This window comes from Zootoca vivipara, chromosome 8 (genome assembly GCF_963506605.1).
Source record: "Zootoca vivipara chromosome 8, rZooViv1.1, whole genome shotgun sequence".
NCBI classification, from domain to species: domain Eukaryota; kingdom Metazoa; phylum Chordata; class Lepidosauria; order Squamata; family Lacertidae; genus Zootoca; species Zootoca vivipara.
In genome coordinates, this window is record NC_083283.1 from 30,195,537 (window position 1) to 30,218,272 (window position 22,736).

General features: G+C 39.7%; 1 protein-coding gene across 6 annotated transcripts in view; it reads right to left on the bottom strand.

Annotated features, from left to right (window-relative positions):
* Positions 1-22,736, bottom strand: part of ZFHX4 (zinc finger homeobox 4) — a 172,075-nt gene that overhangs the window by 5,075 nt on the left and 144,264 nt on the right. For 4 of the 6 annotated variants that reach the window (XM_035125412.2, XM_035125413.2, XM_035125407.2 and 1 more), the window contains 4 exons: positions 16,618-16,754; positions 15,437-15,637; positions 14,043-14,160; positions 7,432-12,807 (listed from right to left, as the gene is read on the bottom strand). In XM_035125412.2, the coding sequence (XP_034981303.2) occupies positions 7,432-12,807; positions 14,043-14,160; positions 15,437-15,637; positions 16,618-16,754 (5,832 nt within the window). The remainder of the gene's footprint in view (positions 1-7,431; positions 12,808-14,042; positions 14,161-15,436; positions 15,638-16,617; positions 16,755-22,736) is intronic. The other 2 variants (XM_035125414.2, XM_035125411.2) reach the window with 1 other exon arrangement.

Below are 22,736 nucleotides of genomic sequence, written 5' to 3' on the forward strand. Positions count from 1 at the left end.
TCTCCAGACTGGTGATTCCCAGCAACTGGTGTACAGAGACATACTGCCTCCTACTGTGGAGGTAGAACATAGCCATTATGACCAGTAGATATGGCATGGTCTCAGGTTCAAGTATTATAAGGGAAAGAAGAACTACTCCTTCTCCACACTATGCATGATCTGAAATACTTCTATTAAGGGAATCTGGCTGACAGTAGGAAATCTTAACCTATTTGAAAATAATTATATTAAATTGTGGAAAGAGGTTGAGAAAAGTTGAAGATATGGGAGTGAATGAAACCCTCTCTGTTAGGTAGAATTTCAGCCATTAAAATGAATATATTCCTCAGGATGTTGTTTTTATTCCAATCAATCCCGATTGTAAATCATTTAAACTGCTTAAAAGAATGAAAAAACGCCCACGATATCTCTAAATTAATCTGGCAGGGGGGAAAGGCAAGAATTAAACATAAAATTATGATAGATACAAAAGAAAGAGAAGGCTTTGGCTTGCCAGATCTGCAATCGTATTATGAGGCAGATTGTGTTGGTTAAAAGAATGGATTGTATTCAACAATGCAGACATTTTAGATTTAGATGGTCATGATTTAAAATTTGGCTGGCATTCATGCCTTTGGTATGGGGAGGGTAAAATCTATAAGTTTTATGAACCACATTCTTAGGAAGAATCTGTATAGAGTCTGGGGGAAATATAAAAATCTGCTGGAAAGAAAAACACTTTTATGGCTATCTCCCAATGAAGCAATTACAATTAAGAGAGAGAATATGGATAGACAATGGGTGACTTACAAAATAACTCTTACAAAATAAGGATACAGTATACTTCTGTCTAAAATGTATAATTTTTTATTATAATGGGAAACAAAAGACAAGCTAGTTAAAGCTTCAATGACACACTGGGCAATAGATATAGGACACGATATAGATCTTAACCTCTGGGAGCAACATTGGAAAAACAACCTGAAATTTACTGCATGTTATTCATTGAAAGAGAATTATTTGGAAATGATTCATAGATGCTACTTAACTCTGAATAGGTTGGCTAATATAAAAACAGAATCAGATATGAGTTGGAAGTGTAAAGAAGCAGAGGGAACCTGAGTAGACATGGTTAGGATTGTGCTGTTGGCCTGCTATTTTAGGCACACCACTGGACAATTTTAAAAATTTATTTTCACTTGGGAGTAAGCCCCTCTAAACTAAGATGGGTCGTAATGCCAAGTAAGCCTGCATAGGATTGGGTTTTATATGTGTTAGTACAGCTGGTCAGCAATGTAGTTGCTTTTATTGACATAAATCATGCAGCTATGTATTTTAGTAGCAAAAGAAATTGTAAGTGTGCACTGACCCTATTTGGAGTATCTATGTACAATGCAAGAGTAAGCATGAAAAATTCCTTGTCACACTTCAAATACCAGATATAGACAATGTTTGTTACAGCTAACTACTGTAATGCAATTCCTATGATATGTATAATTGGCCAGCATACTGCAGAAACATTTCTTTTAAAGAAACAGTTACAGAGAAATAGAAGTTTTGTAAAAACAATGAGAACATATAAACACTAATTTTCAAAGAATGGTGAGCTTAAAGCACTCTCTAGGATCAGTGTAAGAGGATAAGAGTGATAACCCTGGGCACTGCAAGGATAGATGAATATTAGTTACATTAAAGTACTAATTGAGTGGGCCTGAATGGTGCTTAAATCATTGATATCCAGGTGCTTAGCATTGCTAAGGATAAAGCAATTAGAACTCAGAGGAAGAGGTGATAAGATTCAACAAGGCAACCATTTGATGTTTGTCACTGAATCATTATTTTTATTTAATGGTAAACTAAAATATATTGTCCAGGATTAGAAACAAGTTTGATGTCCTTATTACTGTAAATAGTGACTTTTTGGACTAACTACAAAATTGTATTGAATGGACTATTAGAAAAAAAAGTGACAACTGTGTTAAATTTTAATGTTAGCCACTCATATTAAATGTATGGATTTCACTAACAGTAGTGTGTATCTATTTCTGATATCGGCTAACAACTAGATATATAGTAAAGGTAAAGGTAAAGGGACCCCTGACCATTAGGTCCAGTCGTGACCGACTCTGGGGTTGCGCGCTCATCTCGCATTATTGGCCGAGGGAGCCGGCGTATAGCTTCCAGGTCATGTGGCCGGCATGACAAAGCCGCTTCTGGCAAACCAGAGCAGCACATGGAAACGCCGTTTACCTTCCCGCTGTAGCGGTTCCTATTTATCTACTTGCATTTTGACATGCTTTCGAACTGCTAGGTTGGCAGGAGCTGGGACCAAGCAACAGGAGCTCACCCCGTCACAGGGATTCGAACCGCCGACCTTCTGATCAGCAAGCCCTAGGCTCAGTGGTTTAACCACAGCGCCACCTGGGTATATTGGGATAAATTATTATGATCTTTTGGTCTTCACATAGAATCATAAGTGTCCAAGCATGTGTCTTGCCCTTATAGCAAATGAATGGGCAACTTAACTGATCAATGATTGAACGGAGTAGAGATGAATGGACCATTCCTACCTGCAGCACAATTAACCAAGATGTATTTATGCAAAGTTAAAGATTTCTCCAAATGTTTTTAAATGAAATACAGTATCAGCTAGAAAGGCCTGGGAACATTAACTATGAGAAGCTTCACTGTTATACAAAAGATTGCAGTATACCTGAGGAATGCATTGCACCAGGAAAGAAGAACCTGTGACCCCCCCCAATGCTGTTGAACCCCTATTTCAATCAAACAGAGAGCTAACAGGAGTTGTTGTCCAGCAACGTTAAGAGGGCCACAGATTCCCTACAACGATACTGTATAGAGAATCACTGCAATTACTTTACATACATTGAAGCTTTAATCTCATCATCACACTCTGTACTTCCTGCATTTCATTTCCCTCTGATATCACAGGTATATCATTCTCTGTATGTTTACCTGTATGTTAGTGCATGTGTGTGTACTCAGGATGACATTCCATGTGTTTGATGAAGATGAAAGCTGGTCCATGAAAGCTTATGCCACAAACCTAATTTGTGAATGTGATACCATATACAGTGGTACCTCAGTTTTCAAACATAATCTGTTCTGGAAGACCGTTCGAGTTCTGAAACGTTTGGAAACCGAGGCACAAAGAGCGGTCTGCAAATTTAATAGAGAAAATTGGGGGGGGGGAACTCAGCAGAAGTTGTTCAACTTCTGAGGCGTTGACTTCCAGGTCAAACAGATGCTAAATTTATTAAAGCAGGGGTGTGGTGTTGAAGGACTTGCATGAGTAAAGGGGTGTATGAAGAAAGGAACGGTATATACCAAGCACTAAGGTGTACCAGGGTCTAACAACATAATCCTGTGCCTGCTAACTAAGAACTAAATCCCACCATATTCAAGGTGGAATGAAAATGAAATAAATGCACTTCTACTGCAACAATGAATAGAATATGTTAGTAGTGTTTAAGTTCAATTACCTTACCCAGTTTTCCCCCCTCATAGACATTTTCACTGATTGCAGTACAAGAACAGGGAGCTTCCTGGTTTGATCTGAGTTAAGAACACTCAATTGTTTGGCATCCTGAGCTCTTGTTAGGACACCTGGCTTCAATAAGTGCACTGGAATGTGTGAAAAATTCTTGCATCCCTATAATTTACTTGAATGGGATTAGAATTTCATTTGCTTCCAATTCAAATAGATATGTTTTTGTAGGTATGTAGGTCCAGCCACACTATTCCAGCTGACATAAAAGCTACATTGACATCTTCCAAAAGCTCCCATCTTATAATGTAATCATCGCTGCACACAGGTTTACTTTACTGTTTTCATTCCTCTCTCTCTGTGTGTGTGTGTGTGTGTGTGCGCGCGCGCATGTCTCAATCCCTTGATATGGTTATCTATGATCTGACTTGTTGCATTGCACTAGGCTTTCCTCAGAGTAGAACCCGCTGAAATTAATGAACTCTGTCTTGGTCATTAATTGCAGTAGTTCTACTCTGAGTAAATTTTATTTGACTCCCACCCAATATCTTTTATGAATTTTACATTTTCCATCTCAGTTCAACCAACTTTCAAAGGATTTCAGAAAGCGGTGAGACATGATTTCAAATTTTGGTGAGATATGAATGAATGAATGAATGAATGTTTATGAATGAACATGATTTGGACATATAGTGCAGCAATTGTAAGACTGATTAAAGCTGTAATGCTATATATGCTCATCAAAGAGTCAGCTCCATTGAATTCAGTGGAGTTTGTTCTGAATTGGTATGTTTAGGATTGCACTGTAAATGTGCCAAATAATGCAAACGCTACACTATAACATTAATATTTTGTTAGGTGGCACGTCAAAGAATAACAAATGTATGGCTGCATAAGCTTTCTCAGGTTAGAGTCTGCTTCATCTGCTCTGCCTGTTAAGTATCTATTGCCGCTTTGAAGCACTTATAGAACAGAGCTTATGTTAATGAAAACATATTTTCTCATTCTTCCAATCTTTATGTAAATAACTAATTGCATGTGAAGAACTTCCTCAAAGAAATTTTTGTCTATTTGATCATATATCTATCTGATCATAACTATGAAGAGGAAAGATTAAGAAGATTACACATTTAAATTCAGGTGCCATGTATCATGCTTTGAGTATGTGGTAGGAAAAACCCACAGGGGCAGGGAGCAGGAATTTTAACATATTTTGAAACATTTTACAAGGTTAGAAAACCAACTCTTGTAAAGGATTGCAACTGGGATCAGCACAGAGAGTGGGACTACAAGAAGACCCTGACTGAATATCTCTCACTGCATCAAACACAGATGTGAAGTGCTGCTCATAGCAAAACAAGGATATGTTAAAAGTGGGTTAATAAGATATGAAGCGTATCAGCATTGAGCATATATTAAAGAACTTTTGAGGAGTACTTTTCACTAATGAAAGATTAATATAATCTGCTCTTTTGCTTTCACTTCCACTACTCCATTAAGAGCCATTAGGAACATATATTTTCTGGGCAATGAAGATAGGATGGAGGGGCTACTTAGTATGTTGAAGAACGAATTCTCTTCCTCTCTTTAGTTTGTGTTTATTCAGAGAGATTAGCCACATCAGGTGAAAGTGTGCCTCATTCCTAACCGATACTTCATTGATTAGGTAGCTGCATTAATGGTTTGAAGATTTGGTAACTTGAGTGGCCCAGTTCATACAGTGAGCTATCTAGACATAACCTGTAAGTAGTGAGAGTTGGCCTGCACACATGGCAGTAGCTACGTGCACTACCCAATCGAAATATTATTTCACTTCCAGATGGCCAAAATGCTGACGCAGTAACTATGGGCAAATTTTGTCTTAAAGCAGAGCAGGTTATGTACTATGCCCTCATTCCTGACAACAAAGACACCAACAGATGTATGCTGTTGCACTTGCAGAAATGCAGAATTGGCTGGACTGAGAGAGCACGGGGCTTTGACAGAGCCAATCAGGTACTCTGAGGAAATGCTGAAAAGTCCATGGGATAATTCTGGCAGGTCACCACTTAATTCTCAGCTCTGCAATAGCAAATCAGTGTTATGAAGGGCTTAAGAGGAGTTGTAGAGTGCTATGAGATGCTTTACCAAGAAGACCCTCATACTCTGCTAACCAGCAGGGTGGGGGTGGGGAGCAGTGCTGAAACCATGTACCTCAAAAAAAAAAAAAATCTATTAGGTACCAATTTCTGGCCTGGAGGTAAGGACTGTAACAAAAAGTTAACGTAAGTGAGGAATCTAAACCTTAAGTAAGCATTTGGAAAAGGGAAAAAAAATCTGAGAAGTTTCAGATACAGTACTGAACAGGAAATTAAGAACTTTAGCACAATAGACAAGAAATCCAGGAGGAGCGGAAGAATAGGAACCTGAGGACACCGGTGAGAGAGGGAGCACAGGACTTAGATTTTAACCAACAAGCTCTGGAAGAGGAGGACATTTGGGAACAGGTTTTCCTAGTGAGAGAGGGAGAACCTGTTCCAAACAGACACTATGATGCTTGGGCAAATGAGTTAGAAGGGGCATGGAGATGCGCTCCTCTAGTGGGAGAAGGGGAGCGCCATCCATGCAATGGACAAGTTGTGGGAATGGAAGGTGCAAAAAATGAGAGGCGCAGGAGATGTGTTAAAGAATTTGTACAACAGAATGGGAGGGTGGGAGAGCAGCATGGGTTGGAGTGGACAAGAGTTGGTGTGGGATGAAAGATCTATTGGTTTTTAATTGATGGATGGATTAAAAAGGCCTGAAATTGGATTGTATTAAGGGACTGGTCGGGACACCCAGGGAAATGTTTTCCGGGGAAGGGAGGGGCTCCGGGATCGGAGTGAAGTAGCAGTGGAAGAAGATTGGAAGAAATCTAAAATTTATTTAAAGAATAAACATATAATAGATTAGAATTAGTGGAAGTGAGGGAGATAAAATAGAGGTTGTAGATAATACAATGGTGCGAAATAAGTATTGATAGAAGTTAAGGACAATTAAATTAAGAAGTAAGATCTAGATAGAATATAAAAGGATAAGATATAAAAGATTAAAGAATTAAGGTATAGTTAAAGTAATAATTAGAATTTATATAAGATTTAGAGTTTACTACGGAGGACATGTAAAGAACCGCAGAAGGAGGTGGAATGAGGAAGTCAATAGATTGGAAATAAGGGTTATAGTTAGAATTTTTGTTTTTGCATTTTTGTATTCTTTTTGTATTCTTGCTTTTTCTTTTTTATGTTTTGTAATTTTCTTTGTGTGTTTTGTATGTTTTGTTGTTTGAGAAAATCTTTAATAAATACATTATATATTAACTGTCTTTATAGCCCAGTCTTTACCATGATTATCTCACTATTTCAATGGGACTTGCTATTAAGGATCACAGGCTAAATTAGATAAATTCAAGGAAACAATATATTTTAGTGTATAGGCCCTCATTTTCACATGACTGGACCTTTGCCTTAGTTGCTAAATATTATCTCCTGACATGCTTTTATGAAACAAACTATTTCACACTGTGGTGAAAGTTCACGGAAAATCTATTAAATTGTAAAGATACCCAACTCATACTATTTGATAACGCAGCGAGTTAATAAAGATGGACTTGAGTTCAAATGCTAGTTTGGCTAGTTTGTGGTGTACTTCAATTTCATTTTTTTATTAGTCAAATAATTTCCTGAATATCTAAAAGTGCTAAAAATAAACACTACAGTGTTACTTAAATGGTGTTATTTAAAGGTGTATATGTAAGTTATTACATTAATAACACATTCCATTTTACTTTTCTTATAAAATGTTCTAATATATAGCCACAGAACTGACAGAAATGGATCTACCTACAAATGTTTGGGCCACCAACACACCCATTCCTTTAGTCACAACAGCAGCAACAATAATAATTTATCCTCTTCCTTTTTACTTACTGTTTGAACTTTGAGGAAATCCTGTTAAGGAAGATGGACCATTCATTCCAGGCAGAAGAACTGGAGGAAGGCCAGGGAGTCCTGGGTAAGCTGCTGGCAAACTGATTCCATGAAGTGAGCTGCTTTCCATCATGCCTGGCTGCTGTACCGTTAAGCCTAGAACATCTGTAGCCTTCTTTATACGGTCCAATTCTTGCTGTGCCATCAGCTGTCTAACAGTTGTAGGAGCTAAGTAGTCTTTTTCCCGGTCCAGTTGACTTCCCACAGCTTCTCGCACTTTTGAAATATGTTGTTTGGAAAAGATATGGTCTCTTACAGACAAACGTGCAGAATACTTCACCCCACATATAGAACACTCTGGTCTTGAGCCATCAGTTGCATTCTGATTGATAATGAATGGCTTCCCTATGTTAATTTTGAACTTCTTCTCTTTTGCTCGAGCATTTTGAAACCAAACCTGAACCACACGTTTCGGCAGGCCAATCTCGTTCCCTAGCATTTCGCATTCTTGCATGGTTGGAGTCCGATAGTCGCTAAAGCAAGCCTTCAAGACCTTAAGCTGCAGATTACTCATTTGCGTCCGAAATCGTTTGTGACCTGGCCGGTCACTGTTTTTAGATTTAAAAGGGTTGCTTGCTCCAAAAGGATTAGGTGAACTTGGATCAGCTATGCTTGATGTTTCACTGCGATCAGCATCAGGGTCATCAGTAATGTAAACACTTTGGTCAAATTCGCTATCTTTGTCACTATAATGCATTGACGGGCTAGTCAAGGAGAATAGAAATTTGTCATCGCTGTTCTCCATATTAGGCATGTTTGTGTTTTTTGGCAAACTGTCATTCAGAACATTTTTTGGCTCTTTAGGAGAGGATGTGGATTTCACATCTCCTGAACTACCGGTCATACTTTCCATTTCATTGTTTCCTTCATCTCCTGTTGTGGCATCGCTGATTGCTGTGTTAATTGATGAAGTCTCATCAAAGTCAGCTTTATTCTGGTCATACCCACCATCAGCAGGAGCTGTGTTCAGATTCTCTATGTCTTCATTGCATTCTGCTTTGAAGGAAGAAGGGCTTAAAAGATTCTTCGGTGACATTTCTGCAGTTTTACTAACTGGAGTTGAGACAGTAGAAGCTAATTCATTTTCACTTGATAAATCGATCTTTGTTAATGATAACGATGGATAATCAAAGAACATGTATTTGTGTGGGCTCTCTCCTCCATCTTCATTGGCTATCAAAGGACTTGGTGGCAAACTGTAACCTGCTTGTTTTCCTTCATTCCAGTGCCGAGAGCGAATATGACTTTCTAAAGCAGACTTTGCTTTAAACAGTGCTCGGCAAAAAGGACATCTTTTATGAGACTGAGCTGGACCTACTGCACGGAATTGTCCTTTTCTTTCTCGAGCTCTTGTATTCTGAAACCAGACTTGTACAACTCTCTTTTTTAGTCCTACTTCACGTGCGATGTGATCTAGCATTTTTCTGGTAGGATTGGAATCTAAAAGGTATTTTTCGTAGAGTATTTCCAGTTGCTCTGGAGTAATTGTAGTTCTCAATCGCTTATCCCGATGCTGGTCCTCACCACTGTTCCCCCCCTCTTTTTCACTACAGTTGTTATCTTCCTTATCATCCAGTTTTCGTTTAAGTGAGCCAGGAATTGAAGCAGCGTGGTGAGCTGTGTGAGCTGAGCTCACTTGGGGTGCCACCTGAGCTAAAGAACTGCTCAGCAATTGTCCAGTCATCAGAGGGTTATTTGGATCAAATATCATATAGGGCATATCCATAGGCCTTTCTAAAAACTGGGAATGAAGGAACTGATTTTGGGCTGCTAAGAAATGCATGTGCTGGTGCTCTTGCCAAAGTTCTAGAGTGGGAAAGGCAACTGTACACTGGTCACATGGGTACTGTAGTAACTGAGGAGGTAGACTGTTCTGAAGAGGCGTCATTTGGATTGCTAAAGGGCTGGAGGGAACAGGGGTTGTTTGTGACGCAGAAGGTGGTCTGCCTCCTATTTGGGATTGTTTCTGTTGCTGTGTTTGAGAAGCTGAGGGCTGTGGATCAGAGGAGGTGGTTGGTGCAGGCTGCACTGATTTGTTGCCTTGGGAGGAAGCCTCCACTTGCTTAGGTATGGTATCATTTTGCTTTGGCTTTTCTGTTGACTCAGGCTTAGGAGAGGTTTTTTCAGGTTCAGGTTTGGGTGATGGCATCAAAGGAGTACTGGAACCAGATCCAGAGCTTCCTGTTGTTAAAGCCATACCTTTTGATGAATCGGATGGGCCAGAAACTGTGCAATTCTTGTAAAGCATTTGATCTGTAGCATCCATGGAATCTTCTGTTTGGCTTTCATCTTGTGCATCATCATCTTCGTCTTTATAACATATCTTTTTCTGATGTGTAATTAAGTCAAAGATCCTAGGAAAAACTACGCTGCATTTTTTACATTGATATTGCATGTTGCTAGTCCGAATGTACCTCTCATTGGTGAGCTCCCTCTTCTCAGTATCTTTAGTTTCAGCTTGATTTTCATAACTTTTTCGAGCCTTCTGTCGTGCATTTTGGAACCATACAACGATAACTCGAGTAGGTAGGTTAAGTACAGTTGAAAGTTGTTCAATTTCATCATCTTTTGGATAAGCATTTGTGTCAAAAAAATCCTGCAAGACTCTGAGCTGGTAGTCAGTAAATCTAGTTCTAGATGATCGCTTGCTGAACGCTGAATCAGATTTGTAATGCTCTAAAGAACTTGGCTGTGGTTCAATTCTTATATCTTCCAAAACTGTTATTGGAGGATTGCTAAAATTATATGGGGAATCCTTGTTTCTTTGTCGCTCCTTAAATAGGGTGTTTCGAAACCAGTGTTTGATAACCTTTTGGGAAAGGCCAGATTTCTCAGCCATTTCTTGAATCTGTTCTTCACTTGGTGAATTATTAATATCAAAATATGCCCTCAAGATTTTTAATTGGTCATCAGTGATTCTTGTACGTGGCCGCTTGAACTGAGAATGCCGTAGGAAATTTGGATCTAATCCTAGCTGTTGCTGACAAAGCTGAGTAAGATCTGCAGACAGCGCATCCATTGGTGGCAGCTGGAGGGCAAGTTGAGGAGGCAATCCTTGGTGTTGCACTGGCTGCATCATAATTGGAGGGAAAAGTGGAAGGTCTAATGAAACTGGCAGCTGCACTGGCGGTGGTGCAGAAGGTGGTGGTGGTGGAGGTGGTGGGGGTGGCGGTGGAGGTGGAGGCGGCGGTGTTGGTGGTGGAGCCTGCAAAGGAGTAGGAGTAATGCTTTGAATCTTTCCAGAACTGGATGAAGAAGGTTGTGAAGAAGTTGGAGGTGGAGGCGGAGGTGGTGGTGGAGGAGGTGGTGGTGGTTCTGGGGAAGATGGTGAAATAGGATAAAGCTTGTCATAGGCCTCCCTGTATTGACGGGCAAACTTTTCTAATGCACCGTGTGGAAAGAACTGTCCATGAACATGTTCTTGGTGGCTCTTTAATATAAGAATGTTGGAAAACAATTTACTGCATGCTGCACATTCCAATTTGTCAGTATTTTCGCAATCACCAGTTTTATTTTTTTTCTGTACTTTCTGTCTATTCTCATTATATTGAATAACCAGCTCAAAGCCGAAGTTTTCCAACAATGCCTTGGCTGCATTTCCTCTTGCCCCAGAAGCAATTCTAGGTGGTGGGATGGTTGGTTCAGAGGACTTCTGCTTCTTTATATCTTTGTTTTCTTTCAGTCCTTCACTGTCACTTGTGAATTCTTGCTTTGGTTTTTCTTGTTTCTCTGAAATCTCTTCCAATTCCTTATATGGTGGTGTATCCTTCATCATCTGGCACTCAGCATTTACTGCACTGTTATGCTCCGTTTTCACTAACTTATTAGTTTGCTGTTGCTTTTGCGACTGGATTGGAGGTGGCGTCGCTTGATACTGTTGTGCTTGCTGCTGTAGTATCTGTAGCTGCGTCTGACCGACATGGTGCTGAGCTTGCATCTGCTGCTTCAGGTCTTCTAGCAGTGAGCCTGCCATACCCGCCATGCCAGGCATACCAAATGCAGCAGAACCGGGCAAACCCAGATCAGGGCTCAAACTGAACTCTGTCCCAGGAATATAGAATGGAAAAAGAAACTGTGGCTGCTGAAACTGCAATAGCGCCTCTGGTGTCATAGGAAAATGTGGCAAAAATGCTGGATTTAGGAACTGGGGTTGAAAGAAAGCTGCTTGCTGTTGCAATTCATGCTGGAGTTGCATCTGCAGTTGTGCTGGTGACTGGGGAGGATGATGTGTAGGCTGAGCAGAAACTAATTCAGAAACTTGCTTTTTATTTAATTCTTTGGCATCTATGTGGGTTTCCTTGCTGTTAACTGCTGGTAATATTGTAGGATCTACCATCCCCTGGCTGGGGCTGTTAACATTTCCTGTTATGCTGTTTCCACTCATTGCATTACTACTTGGTTCTAATTTTGCAGCCCTTGCCTTAGTTTGGTGAAGCACAGATCTCATATGAATTTCCAGTGTAGAACTTTGGCTATAAGAAACATTGCAAATGCTGCATTTGTAGGGTTTGTTGTCAGTGCTGCTGTTAGCTTCTTGAGGGACTGGACTCGATGCTTCCTGCAACACTTTTTTGAGTTTATGCAAATGAGACACTGAGTTATAATGAACCAAAAGAATGTTCTTTTGAGTGAAAGATTCTTTGCACACTGTACATTTATATGGGCGAGAAGGATCTAGAAATTTTTCCATAGTGAAATTTGGCCCTTTTCTAAAAGGTAAGGTCCGCTTTGGTTCTGAGCCCATTTCATCTGGAATGGAGCTACTATCACTTCCTACAGGACTTGCTTTACCTTCCTGGTCCATCTCGTATTCTCTTTCTATATCCTGTTCTAGTGCATGTTCATCTTGTGCCATACTTTCGTTTTCTGCCCAGAGTTCACCATTTACAGGTAAAGATGCACACAACTGCTGAATTTCAGCTTCACTGAGTTCTGGGTGGCCTGCTTCCAAATGTTTTTTTAAAGCCTGGAATGTACGGAAGCTACGTTGGCAAAGGCTACACATAGTAGCAGCCCGAATAGCATGATACTGGGAATGTATTTGAAGCTTCTGCATAGTCTTAAAAGCCAAGCTACAATGGTTACAACGATATTTATAGACATGGCGATCAGAAACAGAAAGCTGCTGCCTCTTCTGCTGCTCATTCAACTGATCAGGCAGTGATTCGGCGATCTTTATATCTTTACTGCTGTTTTTGTTCCAATCTGGCATTTCAGTAGATTCTTTGAGTGGCTTCTGTTCCTCTGTTTTAATTTCCATTCCAGTTTTTGATTCTTCAAGCCCAGAGGTGTTCTTCTCATCTGGAGGACTTTCACCTGTTGTTTAAAAAAGGAAAGAAATTATATAGCTCCATAGTATTTGAATATATAATACATATTAAAAGAAAGAACTTCCAGAGGAGGAGCCAGTATGTTGCAGCAATAACAACAAAGAGCCTTGTGCTACTGTAAAGGCTGTCTAATTTATTATGGCATGAAAATACCACAAGACTCTTTGCATCAAATGAAGGATGCACCAAAACACACCCACACCCACACCCCGAAACAAGGAGAATTTTGTTGCAATGAGTGACTATAGCTGTTTTCAAAAAAAATATACGTAGTTCACGAGCCTGAATTTTGGGCATAAGAACCCATCTAGAATTGAGTCAGACCAATAAAAATCTAGTTCCAGGGTTCTTCTTGTTGTTGTAAATAGATTCTTAAACACATTCCCCAAACACAGGACCAAGCTGTTTCTCTGATACACAAGGGATATTACCCACCTGGAAACTTATTCTTGTGAAGCATGAACTCTACAACTGAATTAGAGGCCCCTTCATTACTCTTACAAATTTGCTTTATGCAAAGTATCTGTAATTATCTCACTTCCCACCAAAGTGACCAGCACCACAAATGAGTCATGGTCTAAACCACTGAGCCTCTTGGGCTTGCTGATCGGAAGGTTGGCAGTTCGAATCCACACGATGGGATGAGCTCCCGTTGCTCTGTCCCAGCTTCTGCCAACCTAGCAGTTCAAAAAGCACACCAGTGCAGCTAGATAAACAGGTACCGTGACGAGAAGGTGAACAGCATTTCCATTTGCTTTGGCACTCACCACGGTCCTCTGTGTGCCAGTAGCAGTTTAGTCATGCTAGCCACATGACCCAGAAAGTTGTCTGTGGACAAACGCCGGCTCCCTCGGTTGGAAGTGAGATGAGCGCTGCACCTCATAGTCGCCTTTGACTGGACTTAACTGTCCAGGGTCCTTTTCCTTTACCATACAGTACATAGCTGTATGGACTAGGGGCATAGACTGGGTGGACTGGATTCAGCCTACAAGTCTTAAAATGTGTAACCAAACCTAGATGCTGTATCTGTTCAAAGAAACATATATACAGGTACATATACTGTATGCTATAAAAGTGCTACATTCATGAAACGCTGCTGAAGAAAACCAGGCCTTATTTTTCTTTGGTTAATATAGCAAGCACACATCAAAAGGAGAGGAGATTTATCAACAAAAGACTGCAATGCTTGGCATCTGCAGGCTTGCCTTTTTCTTGCAATACCTGAATATTTCCCAGATCCTTCAGCTGTCAGAGTTGCAGAAGCATCACAGTCAGATTTCTCTGAAGCAGCTGCTGGCAGTAGCATACTATTAGGCATCATCACATCTGGTACAGGAACCTTTAAAAACAACAACACATACACACACAACTGAGGCATGATACTGTGCTCACCAAGAGAATTGCACTGTTTATCACATCGTCATATATGACCAACTGAAACAACCAACAGTTTGATTAAATCTCGGAATTAATTCCACAGATGCAGCAGTGAAAATGGTATGGATGCAGGATTACTAACTGAAATGTCCCTAGCAAGACAGGTAAGGAGAGCTATTGAAATGCCCATTTTCTGTTACACGTCAAAAGTGCACTTTAAGCAGCTGCTGAGAAAAGGCAAAAACAAAATAACTACTTCTGAGCGTACTAGTACAATCCAGTTTGTACAAATTGGTCTTGAAATTGGGACTTTTTGTTTTCAAATCAGGTGGCAACTTCTACTGATTTTGCTTAGGTATATATATATAGCTCTGATATGGGGTTCCTGCTTTGCATTTAGGACCTTAAATCACAACTGGTTATCTTCCAGCACATGCCAGACCTATAATTCTAAAGATGCTTTCACATAATACTTCACAACACATTAGAGCTTTTTTGTGATATCTGAGTCAGGTTTGATCATAATTAAGAAAGGAAAGAATATGGAAGACAGTGTGGTTATAAATTCTAGGCAACGTAAGTTGCTGATACAGGTTTTAAATAACAATACATAAAGCAGTAGCCACACAAATGCTTTTAGCCTTTTAACTTTCCTGCCACCATATTACAGTACTACTGTATAACTTTTTTTTTAATTGCTCATATTTATTACCTTGTTTTTCGATCAAGATACTCTTTTGAAAATTACAATGAACTACAAGGCTAGGATCCTGTCCTATTACTAATAAAGGTTTCATCTCCACCATCCTGTAAATATAAAAACATTCTGGTACTTTTATCTGTTTCTTCACAATTTACCACTTCTCATAAAATTGCCAACAAACAGTAACTTCTTGTGTATTTAGCCCTCAGAACACTGTTTACAGTAAATTACGACGAAAATTCCCCTGCGGGGAAAGATAGTAGTAGAACCAGTTTAGGATGTGCATGGAGGCAGTGAGGTGAGTGCCTTGATCTTGAAAGGTGGTTTTTAATGAGTGCTTCAGATTCTTGTGTCTTTGAAAATTAGGGTTAAATGAATAGGCCAAAGGGATGCAGTAAGTTATTGGCAGGACTACGAAGAAATCTCAGGAGCCCAGGTTCCAAGTCTCTAGCTCTATCTACAATGCCATAATATATTCAGCATCACTTACAGTCCATGTACTTGTCAAATGTGCATCAGCATTTTAAACACTTACTGTCATAAGCAGTTTCTCTACACAGTCAGGAGACACACTGTGCAAATGGGTCAAATGCAGCTGAAGATGCATTTTGTTGCTCAGGACATCTTGGCAGAGGGGACAGCAGATAACAGGCTGCATAGAATGCTGTGACAGGACGTGCATCTGGATACGATTTGGGTCCCTGCTATTGTAGTTACAATAAGGGCACTGGTAAAACTGAAAAACATCCAACAAAGATTCAGCCCATTAGACAAAGCTTGCTTAATGCCCTGAGCAAACCGTCTGTCACTACAGTATTGCTAGCCCTCTTTTCAAGATGGCGCATCTCTTCCTGTTGCCTGCCACCTACAGTATCTTCCATTAATTCCTCACTACCTTCAGCCTCTATTAATACCCAGATACACAACTCACATGGGAAGACCACTGCCATGAAAAAAAGCTGCAGGTTTAGAAGGAAGAAGGAGACATGACTGGTGTCATTTGGGGGGGGGAATTGGCAGCAAAAGAAGAGTTTGGATACCATGTAAGTGAACTCCTTAGCTTATACAGATTTATAATTTTTATCTCATGACATCTTTTATTTTATAACACAGTATATATTGAGTGGCCAGTCAGGAATCATCTGGAAAGAAATAAAGCACCTGGGCTTAAAATATCAGATAATGGTAGCTGGGGTAAGTTTTGGACATGTTCTCTTTGGGATTCTGGATTTAATTTTTTTTTCCTCTGTAGGTCTCCAAACATCCAAATATCCATATATAGTGCTCTGGTAACTAGTTCTGACATAAGGATTTGCTTCTTATAATAAACGTGGGCCCTTTTATCTTCTTGCAACACTGACAAGGTCAGGAAGATGAACTAGAGGGGCAAGGTTTTCCAGCTGGTCTGAGTTGCAGGGCCAACACAGCACCCGATGAATTAGCACGACATAGGAATTCACCCCCAAAATATTTATGACATAAGAAAAACAATGCTACAAGGCAGTTGCAATGCTAACAACGCCAGGGCCGTCTCAAGCACGTCGGGCGTCCTGGCGCCGTGGTGTGGAGATCGCTCCGGCGCCCCCGCTCCGCTTCTTGCCGCGGCTTGTGGGCAGGCGCAGCATGCAGCACTGCGCCCCCCTACCGGGCCGGCGCCCTGCGCCAACCAGACTACCCCTAGAGCCAGCCCTGAACAACGCTAACAATACACTTTACCTGTTCGTGACCAAACTTATTTTCGTCAGAAAGTTTGGACTTTTTGGGTGCGCCATCTTCTTCTTTAGCTTGAAGTAGTGGTTGTTCCCCTGCTGCAGTAATTACTTTTGGTTCCTTCTCTGGTGTGTTTATTCCTGCTTCCAAGACAACATATAAAAATACATTATAAATAGCTAACAGATTTCCGGGTTTACTGTGACTGCAACCCCTTAGGGTGTCTTATTGCAATTTTAAATATTGCAGGGCTCCTTATTAAAGTTAAACCATTTTTGAAACTGAACAGGTACAAAGGTGACAGCACACTTATCTCTGAAGCAGAGCAGACTCTATAAATACATTAAAAATGTACTCTCTCTTGTTTAGATAACCTTATGTTGCTCTAAATAGTAATCAATAACTAGCTCTCTCTAGTATCTCAGTCTGAAATTTTATACCACATTAAGAGAAACAGATTTCACCTTCAATTCTTCGCTCTTCATTTAATTTGCAAGCATTTAAATATTTTTTCCTCCTTTAAAATATCGAAGGAGCACAATTATTATGTTATTCAAATAAAACCACCACAGTTACAACATCTGATACCAAATTTAGTAACCCCTGTGAAAAAAGAAAGGTTATTGAACAGCTAAAAATTAATTGTACACAAAGATCAGTCTTCTTTGTTGCATTGAATGTTTACCTGATGATGTTTAAATGTTTCTACAATGCTTTTAAAAGCAATAATAGCATTATTATTTTAAGATATTTTAACAGTATGTATTAAATTATATATTTAATATTCAGTCTGAGCTAGCTGCATAATACAGTGAGGAATGCACACATCAAAGAAAAGAGTGCAATTCTAATTTCCCAGTCCATAAGAAAATTCTTTCCAGTGTCAATTTGCCAGATAATCTCTTCTGCTAGGCTGGATATTACAACAGCATTGGGTAGGCATGTCACATACATCTCACGACAAACACAAAACCTCATTTACCAGCCATTCCAATCTCATCATAGCATGGCATCATCTGACCTTTTTTCTGCTGTTTATTATGAGTATTTCTAATTTTAACTTTCAATTTTCACCATCTTCCAGTCAATTTGCAACTAAATTATTTCCAGGGTGAGGACACTATCACTGGACAACTGGGTGCAAATACATCTTGAAATGCAATGAAGCTAAACCATTGATTGCTATCAGACCCAACATAAATATATTGTCCAGGGGTAATCTGACTGTATGTTGTGCATGAAGATTTATCTTGATTTTTAAAATCCATGTGGAGTTTATATAAATGAACAAATTTGCACCTTGTTGTCTAATAACCTAGCTTTAATTTTAAAATAAGGTTATGGCCATTACTGAAACAAAAGCTTAAAAAAATACTTGTAGAAAATATCAGGAAAGCAGGACCTTGAGAGGATGACAAGAATGGCTATATAGTTACCTTTGAAAAATAAGGGCATCATTGGGGGGGGGTATAAAACACTGTACTAATTAAGAAGACACATTATGAAAGGGCCAAATATATTTTTGTGTATGTACTTTTAAAATATATGAATACAGTTTATGATAAAAGCATTGAACGGATTCCTGTATTTCATCCCTATTGTTAAATTTAATTAGGAACATGCTAGTATTGGTAGTAAAAGTATCTTCTCTGACATTTTTAACAGAATGACTGATTGATCAACATGAACACAATAGATTACATAGTGGTAGCCAGGTCCTTGCCTTGGGTTTTTTTATTAATTCATTTTGCAAGTTGCCTATGATGTTAAGGAACTACATTACAGGTATTTTAAGACCAAAAATATATGATTTCCCAGTCATTCCAACTTTAAGCCATATTAACAAAATACTAAATATTTGCAGGTCTTTTCCCACCTAGCCTGGGAGGGTGGGGCCCTAACTGACTCCAGCTACAGAAGCTGAGGCTGATGTAGAGGCCAGAGGCCTGCCTCTTGACTGCCTCTTAGTGCAAACCCAGGTCATCGAGCCTGAGCTCCCACAGCCATCACCCGCCATGAACCACCATTGGCAGGATTGGCAGACTTAAGATAATATTTTTAGTCTCTTTCTAATAGTGCTGTTTTAAATGTGCACTTTATATCTGGCTTCTGTTTTTAATGTTAAGATTTTTTTGGGGGGGGGGTTCACTTTGCTGCGTTAAATGTGCATTCTGAATTTACCTCCTTTGCAATGTTTTATTTCACAATTTTTAAGTATAAATAAAAACAATTAAAACATTTAAAAGACAACAGTAGCAAACTAAAAATAAAAAAATAAAAGCCAGCTAAAGATGGATAAAGGCAGAGCTTAGCTCTGGGAATGTAGGTAGATTCTCTTTTTCTACCCACCTGACATCACCTTATCTGATCTCACAGTCTGGGCAGATTAGGAACGTAGCAGTAGGAAAATTGGTATGCCCATCACATTTTGAAGCCTCAACAATCAAAGCACCGTGCAGGGCTCTTTATAAACCTCATGCAGAGATTCCTGGAATGCTCTTTGGAGTCCCACCAATCACACTTCAGAAGGCAGATGTGCAGCACTTTAGAAGCCCTGCCTATCACCTGATTGGCAGGGCTTCAGAAGCCCATTTTGGCCCAGCCTAGCTGTGTTTTTACCTGCTTGCATTGGACATCATATATGACATCACTGATGTGCAGGTGGAATGTGGCTTGGACAAAATGGCCTGGTTGGCCTAATTAGGCCTGCAACCATCTCTAGTGCACACTGACTACTAGGGCATCAGACAGGAGTTTTCTTCTGTTGCAGATGCCAGGGATTGAATCTGGGACCTTTTGCATTCACACCATGTGCTCTACTAGAGAGCTACAACCCTTTGTATGTTAGCAGACACTTTCTGTGGCAATGCGGTTATAAGCCATTTAATACAATAATAGTCAATACTAGCACTTAAACATCAACCTCAGAAACAAATGGGCATCGAATACAGATGAAGTAAGATCGATCTATACCAGGCATCCCCAAACTGCGGCCCTCCAGATGTTTTGGCCTACAACTCCCATGATTCCTAGCTAACAGGACCAGTGGTTGGGGAAGATGGGAATTGTAGTCCAAAACATCTGGAGGACCGAAGTTTGGGGATGCCTGATCTATACACTCTGATCTTTTAGTGCCATACAACAGCCTGGCAATATCAACTGAATTTTCCAGACTGTTTTTGAGGGCAGCCCATAGAGAGCATATTAACCCTGTATCGAAGTGACAAGCCAGATCCACCTTCTTCAGGAAAAGCTGCAGGTGATGAATTAGCTGAAGTTGGCAACATACACTCATAGTGCCCACTCAAGTGACAGACTAAGAAGTATCCCAGGTTGCACAACCATTACTTCAAGGGAGAACTTATACCAGGAATTTAGCCCACTTAATTCTGTATTATTCTGAATATGTTTCTGTTTGTCCAGCCTATTCTCTCCTGAACCAACTTCACACACTGGTTTGTCAGCGACACTGCCTCCCTGGGATTAGAAAATGAAAACAAGCAGACTAGTGATGACACTTCAACCTATACCTCCAGATGACCTATCTCAGGGGTTTTATGCAGATGTTAAAAAGCATGGGAAAGAAGCTGGAACGCTGTTCCATGGGATAAAATAGCAGTCTTCCAGCACCACATTGAGTCCCTTTCGGAATAAGCAGAACCACTTCCAGAAAATTCAACAATCATACCCCACATAAACCAATCCTCCAGCTGAGTACAAACTCTAGCCAAGGACAAACACCAAGAGCAATCAAGGCAATTTCTGTTCCAAAACTTGATTGGAAAGGATCTTACTATCACCCTGGACCAGAGATGTCACCACATAGTTCAAACATTTACCCAAAATGGTAGGTTTGATACTGGATGTGAAATGTTAGGATTGTTTATTTCCCTTAACCTCCACAACTCACCCCAAAAAGATCCGAAACACTGCATCTTTCAAGGCTGCAAGCACCCTCAATCAGAGAGCCATTAACATATTTAGTGGTTGGCCTTAGTTCTTCAAATAACCTGGTCCACAACCTCTGGATGAACAAGTTTAAATTACCAGATGGACCTCAAGTTACAACCATCTCTGATTCTAAGTGGTGTCTAAGTCAGAAACCATGAAAGTGATTTTATTTGTGCAATAGTTAGCAAATAGGTCCCAGCAGCTCTTCTTGCTGGCCATGATAAGAAAGACTTCTAACCATGTGGAATAGGTCTGCTGCACAACACTGAATAGATGCATATCGGGACTGTGACAGCAGCAGTTGTTGATATTGTGTTGTTTATTATTAAATTAGTATACTGCCCTCCATTCGTAGATCTCAGGGTAGCTCACAATATAAAATTACAAGATAAAAATTACAAGACATTATAAGATGTATTGTTGCGGTCTATATGGGTCAGAGAGTGCCACCATTGAATTTCTGCATATCATATTATACATCCCCCCCCCCCGAGAATTTTGCCTGAAAATCTGGTTTGATGACAAAATGCCTTTGAGGAAGCAGAAAAACTGTGCACAAAAGAACTCTTTCAGAAATGTCTCAGAGTTGACATTAATGCCAATGTACCCCCTAAAACAAGAGCTATAGGGTTAATCAAATCTATGATTTATACCAACTGAGAGTCAGTTCTGATAATTGATATAATATTGAAAAATAAGTATTTCTGGAAATTTTTCACCACTAGGCTCTCCTTTCATGCCAATCTGAACCAAAAACCTCATGCTGGATTCTCAAAATCATTTGCATTTGCAAAACAGACACATTTGGCACACCCAATGTGTCAATGCCCTTGAACCATCACATGACACAAGATTAACAGTACTATGAACAACAATTCCTATACCTTATGTGTTCATATCTGTAGGAAGCTTGATTGATGTTGCTGCTTTGATTTGACACCGTGTTTAAATGTTTCAATTCATATTTTTTGAATCTGGATTTGATAAGGCATTAAAATGCAGATATTTTTGGAAATGAAATGATTTAGTTACCATGTGAATACTATGTTCTAACTCCCCATTGTCCTGCAGATTCTGAAAACCTATACAGTATATATACCCTAACAGAAACACCATGACCACCACATCTACATCAGTATTGATAAGGACATAAGAAGGGCCTGCTGAATCAGACCAATGGCTCATCTAATGCACCATCCTGTTATCACAGTGGCCGACCAAATGCCTATATGAAATCTGCAAGCAGGACCCGAGCACAAGAACAGTCTTCCCCTACTCCCACTGTGGTTTACAGCAACTTGTATTCAGAAACAATACCACCTCCAACTGTGGAGACACAGCATAAACATCATGGTTAGTAGCAATTAATAGCCTTATACCCCATAAAATTATCCAGTGCTCTTTTAAAGCCATCCAAGTTGGTGGCCATCACGGCCTCCTGTGAGAGCAAGTTCCATAGTTTAACTATGTGCTGCATAAAGTAGTACTACCTTTTATGTTATGAATCTTCCAATATTCAGCTTCATTGGATGTCTACAAGTTCTATTGTTATGAGAGAGAAAGAAAATAATTCCTCTATCCACTTTCTCAATGCATAATTTCATAAACTTTAACAACTCTACAATATTCTTTTTAAAGTGAGACAACCAGAACTGTACACAATATAATGGCACTATATTAACAGTTTTATTTTCAGTTTATTTCTTAATGATTCCTAGCATGGAATTTGCCTTTTTCACAACAGCCACACACTTGGTCGACATCTTCATAGAGCTTTCCGTTATGGCTCCAATATTTCATTCTAGGTCAGTCACCTCCAGTTCAGCTTCCAAAAGCATACAAGTGAAATTAATACATTTTGCCCCAACATGCATCACTTTATACTTGTTACATTGAATTGCATCTGCCATTCTACTGCCCATTCAAGATGTTTGGAGAGATCCTTTTGGAACTCTTAAAAATCACGTATTGTTTTAATGACCCAGAACAATAGTACCATCATAAAACCTGGCACCTCACTGCTCACTCTAAATTGTTTATGAACACATTAAAAAGCACAGGTCCCAGTATGTATCCTTGGGGGACTGTACTTTCTACCTTGTGAAAAACTTTTTGAAAGTCCAAGTATACTATGTTAACTGGATCACTTCTATCTATATGCTTGTTGACATTAT